Source organism: Sorex fumeus, unplaced genomic scaffold, assembly GCF_029834395.1.
Source record: "Sorex fumeus unplaced genomic scaffold, SorFum_2.1 ptg000087l, whole genome shotgun sequence".
Classification (NCBI taxonomy): Eukaryota; Metazoa; Chordata; class Mammalia; order Eulipotyphla; family Soricidae; genus Sorex; species Sorex fumeus.
Genome location: NW_026606144.1, coordinates 6,307,944 through 6,318,877, shown reverse-complemented (window position 1 = coordinate 6,318,877; position 10,934 = coordinate 6,307,944). Strand labels below are relative to the sequence as shown.

General features: G+C 52.3%; 1 protein-coding gene across 1 annotated transcript; it reads right to left on the bottom strand.

Annotated features, from left to right (window-relative positions):
- Positions 1-894: 894 nt before the first annotated feature.
- On the bottom strand, positions 895-10,849 carry GTF2H3 (general transcription factor IIH subunit 3). Its single transcript, XM_056131389.1, has 13 exons — positions 10,816-10,849; positions 9,519-9,598; positions 8,415-8,521; positions 6,674-6,840; positions 6,037-6,099; positions 5,169-5,198; positions 5,011-5,039; positions 3,885-3,959; positions 3,699-3,752; positions 2,920-2,988; positions 2,494-2,629; positions 2,358-2,394; positions 895-2,267 (listed from the first exon to the last, which is right to left on the bottom strand). Exons 1-13 carry the CDS (start codon positions 10,826-10,828, stop codon positions 2,198-2,200), a joined length of 930 nt encoding a protein of 309 aa, XP_055987364.1. The 5' UTR covers positions 10,829-10,849; the 3' UTR covers positions 895-2,197.
- Between the last annotated feature and the right edge of the window lie 85 nt (positions 10,850-10,934).

The window sequence follows — 10,934 nt, the reverse complement described above, 5'->3', positions numbered from 1 at the left end:
GCCTGAGTCAGCTGCCTGCAAGGCAAGTGCTCTGCCACTTTAAGATTGCTCCAGGCCCCATGTTTGAAAATTTGAATGGACTAATCACTCCTTCACAAGAGTATCTTTGTTTTTGAGGAGGGGGTGCTTTTTGGGTCCCACCCTGCGATGCTCTGAGGTTACTCCTGGCTCTGAACTCAGGAATTACTCCTGGCGGTGCTCAGGGGACCATATGGGATGCCGGGATCCAGAGTTGGCCACGTGCAAGGTAAACGCCCTCCCTGCTGCACTAACGCTCCAGACCCAAGAGTAACATTTTCATTCAAGAAAATTGGTGTTCCAAAAGTTGTTTTGGGGGGCTGGAGTGATAGCACAGCTAGTAGGGCATTTGCCTTGCACGCAGCTGACCTGGGCTTGATTCCCAGCATCCCACATGGTCCCCTGAGCACTGCCAGGAGTGATTCCTGAGTGCAGAGTCAGGAGTAACCCTTGAGCACCACCAGGTGTGACCCAAAAAAAGTTGTTTTTGGAGGGAGACTCACAAGCCATTTTTCAAGTAGAAAGGTATTTTTGAATTATAAATTTTTATACCAATTTTCTATGTTTAAATTTGAAACGTTCATACAAAAAGCAGAAAATTTTCCTCAAATTCTTCGTGATAATTTCTGCTAATATAAAATAATAGAGCTGGCAGTTCAAAGGGCTAGCATGCAAGTTTCTATGTGGGAGCCCTTGGTTCACCCCCAATATCACTCGGTTCCTTGCACACCACTGTAATGCACCACCAGGTGTGGCCCAAAGTAAAACCAAAAATATTTAATGGTTGGGGAATTGAACAGACATGAAATCAAAAAAAAAAAGAAAATAATTCAAGGAAATATAAGAATTTTAATTATAAAAGTTCATATAAAATAAGCCATAAATACAAGTTAAAAATAAACCAGAACTAAGCCAGAAAACATATTTTAATTGAAAAGGTTGTAACAAAACCTTACTGGCATGTTGAGATTATTCATTTCCTAAGCAATGGGATACCTTACTCCCTAAACAAAAATGCAGACTTCCATTACACTTAATTAGGCAATGACATTATCAAGTACTTTTTGTAAGGAAAACAGATTCTCTATCCCCAGGACAAACACTTGTCATGTTACCACCAAAATCTGTGTACTTGTTAACAAAACAAATTCAGAATATGAATTATCTAATCAAACATCAGATAAACAAAACTTAGCTTCTCAGATGGTTCAAAGAGAAAACTTAAATCTTATTTTATACGATGTCTTATACACAACATACTTTCAAATAAAACAAATCTTAGTATTTAAAACCAAACGAATCACCATTTCCAAAAACCGTTCCTACACTGTGCTGGCTGGAATTTAAAAGGCCTTTTATGCATTTCATTACATAGAAAAAATAGTGTGTTTTTTTTTTTTGGCGGGGCGTAAGGAGGCCCTACACCTGGCTGTGCTTAGGGCTTACTCCTGCCTCTGCAGACAGGAGTCAGACCTGGCAGGGCTTGAGGACCCATCTGTGTGCCAGGCAGCAGACCTGGGTAGCAGCACAGGGCTAGCACCCTCCCCGCTGAAGGCAGAGACAGCAGCACCCGAGCTCATCGGCCCCCTTTTGACTGCTGAGATCACAAATAAACTTTTTATTTTGGAGAAGTTTTCAGTGCTGAGCAGCCCAGACCTCCCAAAGATCGGCACTCCGTTATTAATGCTTCTTCGAAAATAAAAAGGGTTGTTTTGGTTTGGGGTCACACCTGGCCGTGCTGAGGGGACCGTATGGGGTGCTGGGGACGGAATCCAGGTCAAGTGCGTGCAAGGCAAACCCCTGAGCCACTATGCTACCACTCGGGCCCCAAAAAGGGAAAGAATTCTACTGGGGACAACATCCCACTCCAAAGAATGCTCGAGAAACAGTCAGGTATACGTCAAGGCGCAGAATCACGAGGCGTCTCCATCTGTGCTCCTGAGTCCGCCTGTCACAGCATGTGCAGCGGGACCCCCATAACAATGGAACAAATAAAATGGAGTCTGCAGGCATGCCGTTGTGATGACTGTGATGAGGAGACTACACCCAGGAGCTCTCAGAGGGCTGTACCCTCAAACCAACCTGTGCCCCAAGCAGAGCAAGGGTGGCACAGACTTTCCAGGGGCTACATGGCTCCTCCACGAAGCTGCCTGAGTTCCAGAAGCTTCCTGGCTGGCACTCAGGCAGACGCTTTGACTTTCTTCTTCTTGGACTTGAGGACAGGTGGGAGAGAGATCTTGAAGGCCGTCCTGAGGAGAAGGGCTGGTGAGCACCCAGCCCACCCAGGCCTACCCACCCAGGCCAGCCCACCCAGGCTGGTCCACCCCTCCAATACTCACTCGCACGTTGTGCAGATGGGGCTGAAACTGCAGAAAACTGTCAAGCAAACAACAAACAGGAGGGTCTCAAAACCACGCAGCGGTACAACGGGGCGGCAAGCAGGAGAGCCAGGGCGGCCAGGCTGGGGGGACTTACTGGACAGACACACGGAGCACACGTAGCCGATCTCGATGAGGTTCCGGTGGCAGAAGCATGCAGCCCGGTAGTCCACGTGAACCGGGGGCGGGAGGATCAGCTGAGACCGCTGGTCTTGGTCAGGAAGAAACACCCACTGTTTTCCCAATAAGGAGAGACAAGGAATTTTCACTTAAGGCATGAGGGGCAGTGCCTGGAAGCCAGCCCTGGACATCAGGCAACGGCCAGTCAGTGTCAAGGACAAGGTCTTAACCGGGCTCTCATGCGCCCGTCTTGGGGCTGCCACAGACTGTCCAACATCTCACACGGCCCCAGGCCCAGAGAGTCCCACCCACTGAGTGACCCTCCACTGTAGCCCGGACAGTCCCACCCACCCAGAGCCCATCCCCTGCATCTCCCCAATGCTGGCCCTGGGGCGCGGCCTACCAGCAAGTACTGCAGTAGGGAGGGCATCTGAGGCACCTTCAGGTACAGCCCTCCGGTGATGTCACAGGCCTGCAAGACATACAGCTTTGGTGCCCGACGCACTGGGCCTGAGGGACCCACACGCTCCGGGGGCTATGGAAGGTGAGGAGGTGATGGAGAGGGCCAGAAACTTCCGCCATCCCCCGCCACCCCCTCTCACCCTAAGACTTGGTGCGTCTCTCGATCCACCTGTCCACAACGCTCACAAACTTACTCTCACCATGAACATTCATGCTCTTTCAAAGGAAAACTCTGCTCTGTGGTTATGGGGGTGGGGGAGCCCGGGCCTTTGCACTCCCTGTGAGCAGCACCTCTAGTCCTGCTTCGCTTTCACATCCGACAGCACTCAGGCTACTCGGGTTTGACACTCAAGGACAGCAGATTGTTCTGACGCATGAACCACTTTTATGAAGTCCTAAAAGTCACTATGGGCACAGCGGGTAGGGCGTTTGCCTTGCATGCGGCCGACCTGGGTTCGATTCCTCCGCCCCTTTCAGAGAGTCTGGCAAGCTACTAAGAGTATTTCGCCTGCGTGGCAAAGCCTGGCAAGCTCCCGGTGGCATATTCAATATGCCAAAAACAGTAACAAGTCTCACAATGGAGATGTTACTGGTGCCCGCTTGAGCAAATCAATGAATAATGGGAGGACAGTGTCACAGAAGGTCACTATGTGAAACAGTTTGTAAGGGGCGGTCAGAGCTCACAGCACACACACGGGCAGAGCGCTCACGCAAACCCACCTGCTGAAGTAGTCCTGAGTCGGAATCCAGGACACAGGCATCAATTAGAATATTCTAGAAGGGCACAGCAGAAACAGTCTCCTTAGCAAATCTGAGCTCCTCCTCACACCCCAGCCGGCCCCACACCAGAGCTGTGCCGCTCTGCAGGGTCCCCTCTGCAGCCCCGTGCAGAAGCCGCGCCCTCACCTGTTTCTGGGCGGCGAAGATGACATTCATGAAGTCCATGTACTGCAGCGCGCTGTCCTCTGCGGCCTTGATCACCTACAGGCCACACGTCAGCCCTCTCACACCAACACCCCTCATCCAGGCACCCCCGGACACCCCGGCACCCGCGCGCTCGGACACTCAACTGTCTTATCACTGCTGGGCAGGCTGTGCTGTCTAGGCAGGGACGTGAGCCTGCCCCGACACCAGGCCCAGGAGCGGAGCAACGTGGACAGCAGCCTCGACCACCGCCATCTCCTGGGCAGAAAGGAGCTACTGCTAATCCTCTGGCTACTGAGGCCCAGGACAGAGGGACAGACACCCAGGACAGCCGCCTGGCCCCCAATGCTGAGGAACCACCTCCATCTCTTCCTCTGCACACCACTTGCTTTCTGTTTTTCTAAAATGAAGCTTGACTTGAAAACATGCTTCAAGAGAGGAGAGGGCCAGCGCTAAGGTTCCTTTCCGCACTCGGCCAACCTGGGTTTAATCCCGGGCACCTCTGCCAAGAGTAACTCCCGAGCAGAGGGCCAGGAGTCAGCCCTGAGACCAGTGGGTGCAGTCCCAAAGCACCTTTGTAAAAGTGCCTTAATGCCTATCAGAGCAAGTTGCTGATTACTCTCTTCTAGAACGCTAATGGACTGCTTTCGTTTTGGTGGGCTGGGGGCGGAAGTTTGGGCCACATTGGAGGTGCCTGGGGGTGACTCCTGGAGGCATTTTGGGGGACAATGAGGGACTACACAGTGCAGGAGCCGGAATGGGCGCTGCATGCTGAGCCTGTGCTGCAGCCCCGTGGACCAACCCTCACACACTCCTATTTTGGCTTTAAGGTCACAGCCAGTGATGCTCAGCTTGACTCCTGGCTCTGCACTCAGGGCTCACTCCTAGCAGGCTTGGGGGACCTACGGGATGCCAAGCATTGGGTTCAGCCGCATGCAAGACAAGGCCCCTACCCACTGGACTACTTCTCCAGCCCCATCCTCACAAACTTATTTCACAGGAACAATGTCTGGCCAGTGTGATACGCTTTACTGAGACAGCCCCCGTTTAAATTTCCCACTAGCTTTCATTTGGCAGGTAAACACCGGTTTGATTTTTAACATCTTACCAATATCCTGGATTTCATTTCTTGATTATCTATGAAAATAAAAACAAATGACAATTTCACTGGATCCAGTCAAACATCACGTGTTATTCACAGTTTTTAACAGCCACCAAACTCACATTAGTAAGAATTCGTTTTCGTAGAAAAATGCAGGTTCCTACCTTTTACTTCTTTATTCATTCTATGAATGTCTTTTTTTTTTAGCATTAAGGAATACAAAGTATTGATTCATGAATGCTTATTGTAAACAGAGAAGCTGCAGAACTCCATTAAGCAGTGTCTCGTGGCTGCGGGAGGAAATGCCTCTTCACAGCAGCCATGGAGCTGCCTGCCGTCAGCTGGGCCACCCAGAGCTATGGGCTGACCACAAGTGATCTCCACCCCAGAAAATTAAATGCGTCACTGAGCTCTTGTGCCATCATTCAATGTTACCTAGCATTCGACAATGCAGCCCCAAGCAACAAGATGAACTGGAAACCACACAGATGGGCAGGAGCCCAGTCGGAGCCCAGGCCTTGGAACCATCCCGAACCAACCAACCATCAAACCAATGGACTGACGGGGACAGTGAAACACCAGATGACACGGTCACCAATTCTGCACCAACAAATGGCTTTCAAAACACCATTAGAGGGGCCAGAGAGACAGGACAACAGGGAGGTCAACCCAGGCGCAAACCCCAACATCTCATCTGGCCCTCAGCCCACCAGGAGTAATACCTGAGCAGAGCCAGGAGTAAGCCCTGAAGCAATGCCAGGAGTGCACTGTCCCTACCCCACAGAAGAAAACAAACCCTTCTGCAAGATGAAACATGGTAAGGAAAAACCTCCCCGACTGCTCACAGTAAGGCGCCTGGAAGCATCTAGGGAATCATCTGCTGCCGAGAACCGTTCGCATTCTTCCCTTTCAAATCTTAGGGACTTGGAATAAACCATGTTAGGGTACACACACTTCCATGCCCGCGGACCCCAGCTCGGAGGAACATCAGAGAGAGCACCACGTGCGCGACTGAAGCCCAACCAAGGATACAGCAGAGAGCTTTGGCGAGGGACCCCGCCAGCAGCGTTTCCGTGTGCTGACCCTTTATGTCACCTGCAAATAAAAACGAACACTTAAAAGGGAGTTTTCAGGTTCTTTTCGTGAAGTGAAATCATTTTAGAGCAAAGCCAGCTTCAGACAAATAATGAAATCATAGATATTTTACAACTGGGTTTAAAAACACAGATTAATGCTTAGCTTTTTTGGGGGATGGGGGTACCGGAAATCAACACTTGCTTTGAAGGCATATCCAGCAATGCTCAAGGCTGACTCGTGGCTCAGTGCTCGCAGGGTTCAATCCCCACTTCTCTCTCTCTGGCCCCCAAAGCAATGATTTTTTTTTTTGTAGGCCATACCTGGCAGTGCTCCAGGCTTATTCTACGCTCAGGGGTCACTTATAGCAGGGCTTGGGGAGCCTGATGGGGTGGTGGGCATCAAGCCCGGGTCAGTGGTGTGCCAGGCAAGCGCCCTGCCGGCTGTACTATCTCCCTGACTCCCTGGGCTACAATTTTATTGAAAGGCTTTTGAAGAGCAAAGAATATGCAAATAGAATCTCAAGAACCTTAAAAGATAAGGACGGTCTCAGCTGTTGGCAAAGTAACAACAAGGAAACTTAAAAAGTGCTTACTCTTGGTCATTAGGTCTTTAACTTCCTCAACAATGACTTCGTTGGCTGCTGTTAGCAGCTCATACTTCCCGTCTTTACTCCCTGAGGGATTGAACTCTGAAGGTGGGTTGCCAGGGTCGCCCAGCAGGTCGCCGAGGGCTCCGTTCTTCCCAGGGTACAAGAATCGGCTGGAAGAGAGAAACCGGACACAGCAGGACTTGCAGGGCCTGATGCGGGTGGCAGTAAGCAGGACAGCCCAAGTCTCAGCTCACAAGGCCCTGGAACAGCCTCCGTGAAGTTTCATTCGTTTGGGGGGTGACCAGGGCCGTATCCAGTGGTGGTGGGGAACGGCTCCTGGCTCAGTACACAGGTGTGGTTCCCAGAGCTGCTCTGGGGATCAAACCTGGGCCTTACACAGGCAGTGCAAGTGTGCTACCATGTCACGTCTCCAGCCCCACAAATGCCTTTTCTTCTTGGGTTTGTTGGTTTTTTTTTGGAGAGGAGCCCCCAGGGCCAGTCCTGGTGACAATCACTCAGCCAGTTCTGCTTGGAGCCCACAGCGATCGGAAGGTGCATGTGTGGGCAGAAACAGAACCCGCCTTTGCACCCCGGCCGCCACTCTTACCCTTTGGCCATGCACCAGTCCATAGATTTTCTTTGTTGGGGGGGTGGGGGAGGAACAGACCACACCCTGGAGTGTTTGGGGTAACAAGTGTCATGTCGGGAATTCAAATTGAGGTCAGGGCAAGCGCCTCACCTCTTTCTCTTTCTCCAGCCTCGTCAATTTCATTTGTATAAAATAGTATTGATTCCTCAAATATTAAAAATGTTTATAATACAGGCCAGAGCGATAGCACAAACAGTAGGGCGTTTGCCTTGCTCGCAGCTGACCCGGGTTCGATCCCTGGCATCTCTATGGTCCCCTGAGCACTGCCAGGAGTAATTTGTGAGTACAAAGCCAGTAATAACCCCTAAGCATTGCTGGGTATGACCCAAAAAGGAAAAAAAAAGTTTATAATGGCTTTTACTGATATCTTAGCCAAAGCAACGCCTTCTTCATCCAATTCTGAAAAACTGTAAGAGGCACCTTTACTGGGTGGCTCAAGGGACCTTTGGTGACACTTAAAGCCGTGACCCTAGGACCAAAAACAGCCAGGGAAGTGGCTCAGCAGGAGTACTTCCCTTGCACATATGAGGCCCCAGCTCTGATCCCCAGCACAGGGAAAAACAAATAAAAAGGAACCAAGCAAACATGAGAAACAGCCCTGAGCTTACACGGAAATGCTGGCATGTAAGAGGCTCTTCTACCATGCTATGACATTTAACGTGACAGAAGAGCATAACACAACCACGGACTCTATAGTCAGGGTGATGAACAGCCAAGCCATGGGGTGTGTACTACCACCTGGGTGCTGTCACTAGGACTGTGACCAGCACGCCTCCACACTCATGCCAGGAGGAGCTCACCTGGCAGAGCAAGGAACTGGTTTGGCTTTAGGAACCCGAGTTCCAGAATGAGCCTTAATTCTACACACCAGAATCACACAGAGAAGGATGGTATCACACCATGGAAGGTTCCAGGAGGCAATTCTACCCACTAGGAGCAGAAAGGGTGACGGCTGCCTATTCCCTCACAGGATTCACTGTTGGCCAATTCGCTCTGTAGCTGAATCTGCACCGGTTAAGTGTGTCTCTCATGCCTTGGGCGTTTTTTATCCCTAACCCGCAAAGCGCGCAAGCCCAGTGCTGCCTGTGGCCGTACCTCTCCTGGATATGACTGGCTATCACGGCGAGCTTGTTGGAGCGGTTCATGAACAAGTGCGAATTCCCCAGCACCATGACAGCGTCGATGCATTTTGACAGAGTAAACTGTTGGGAGAGAGAGAACAGGCTGCGCGTAAGCTGCCCCACGCTGGGCCCAGCCCTGATCTGAGGGAAGCTTCGTCCGACCTCAGACTACGGCATGCTGCTGCTTCCCCCAAGGCCATGAGCACAGTGATGCTCTGCAGCCACTTCCCCAGCTCGCCTGTGGCAGCTGAGGTGCCCAGACACTGCCTGCGCAACCACAGTGGACGGGGGCAAAGACTTTCCGGAGAGTTACAGCCTTCCTAAGTGGAACTGGGGCCAGGGGACAGACGCAGCAATGACAGGGCGGTGAGATACGAGAAACCAGCCCGCGCTGGTGCCTGGCTGTGCCATAACGCCATAGCAACTCAGTGGCAAAGGGACCGTACTGTTTAGTCGGCAGCACCAAGCATCCATAGGCAAGAAAATGGGGCCCTGGACCAGAGCAACAGCACCGCCGGGAGGCAGCCTGCCTTACATTCAACCTGGGTTCAATCCCCGGCACCCCATCTGGTCCTCCAAGCGCCACCACCGGGACTGATTCCTGAGTGCAGAGCCAGGAGTAAGTCCTGAGCGCCAGTGGGTGTGGCCCTAAAACCAATAAAACTGGGGGGGGGCGGGGGGGGGGGGGAGACAACCCAGACTCTGCTGAGAGGGGCCAGGAATGAGGCTCAAAGGGCTGGCGCAGATGTTTTGCATGGGGGAAGGGTCAAGCATCACGGGGTCCCCGACTCTGCAGGGAGCAATCCCTGTGCCTGAGCATGGCCAGGTGTAACATGGCCACGAATCACCGAAAGAGAACCACCTGTGGGAAGGAGGGGGGAACAGCAATGGCGTGCAGACAGGAGCCAGGGAACTTTCTGCGCAGCAGAAACCTCCCGAGGCGGAGCTGCGGCAAGAGCTAAAGTCGGCTGTGGGTCCCCACCGAGAAGTCAGGCCAGCCCCTCGGCAAAGGAACTCTGTGTGAGCTGTGCCTTCACAGGGCGGCTCGGCCACCCACAGACCCCTCCAGCGCGCTTACCTGAGACTCCTTCAGTGCTTGCTTTCCCCACCAAATTGGGTTGGTATCAACTATGATGACCAGCAGATTCAATTCATCTTCTGGAAATGTTAATTGAAAAAACACATTAGTCTTGTACAAATGAACCAAGGCTAATGTTCACGCTGTAAAACCAGAGATGTGAAGCTCTGGATTCCTAACAAGCTCCTGCCTCCTTGAGTCTGGCACCAGAATAAACCTTCCTGGTGAAGGGGGCATGCTGGATTTTGTTTGCTTTTCACTGCTTGTCCTCAATAAGCCCAGAAGAGTTGCAGTGATCACGACCCACAGTTATAAAAGTCAGCAGAAGGTCCCCCAGGCAGGCTAACAGAGCCACACATCCATCCTCACACCTGTGAAGCACCTGAAAGGATCTATCTGCACAGAACCCAGGGAGTCAGTCCTGATGCCTCTCCCCGCCCTCAACCTCATCCTCAGCGTCCACTTTCCAGATAACCAGTGTTAGTTTTAACCTGGGTATGAGATCATAACCTCTTATAGTCTAGGTCTCCTTCTCAGAAACCGGCAAGCTACCGAGAGTATCCTGCCTGCACAGCAGAGCCTGGCAAGCTCCCTTGGCATATTCGACATGCCAAAAACAGTAACAATGATGTGTCTCATTCCCCTGACCCTGAAAGAGCCTCCAATGCAGCACCGTTGGGAAGGAGGAGTAAGGAGAGGCTGCCAAAATCTCAGGGCTGGGACGAATGCAGATGTTACTGGTGCGCGCTCGAGCAAATCGATGAATAACGGGATGCCAGTGATACAGAGATAGTGATGAGATCATAACATTTCTTTACTGAGCTCCCCCCCCCCCCCCGGGGAACGGCGCACATGAAGCTCAAGGAGACCGAGCACGTCACTTGAACACACAACGCGGCAAGTTCTGGCCTGCACTGAGCAAGGCACGGGGTGCCTGAAACAAAAACAGCAACTTTCGTTTGCCGGGTTTTTTGCCAGTCTCAAGGTTCGTGAGACTCTGTGCATCCTCTTTTTCCTCTTTCCAAATCCCTTCACGAAAACGTTGGCACGGGGAGCCAGAGAGCTACACTGCAGGAAAGGCGCTTCCGAACGAACGATCTTCGGTGCCCGCTGCGGGTGGCCCGACGCCCGCGGGGACGCAAGCCACCGCCGCAGGATGAAAGAACGAATGAACGGCGCGCGCACGAGCTTCTCCCCGGAAGCCCCCGAGGCCGGCAGCCAGGGCACAGGCTCCCACTGGCCGTCCTGGCGGGGACGAGTCCGCCTCGCCCCGGATGGGGCCACGGGAGGTGCTCACCGTCTGACACCATGACGACTCCGCCTCGCCCGGATCTGCGCGCCAAGACTTCCGGCGCCGACAAATGACGCAACGCTTAAACGAATCTGCGCGCCCCAACTGCCGGCGCCGACAGATGA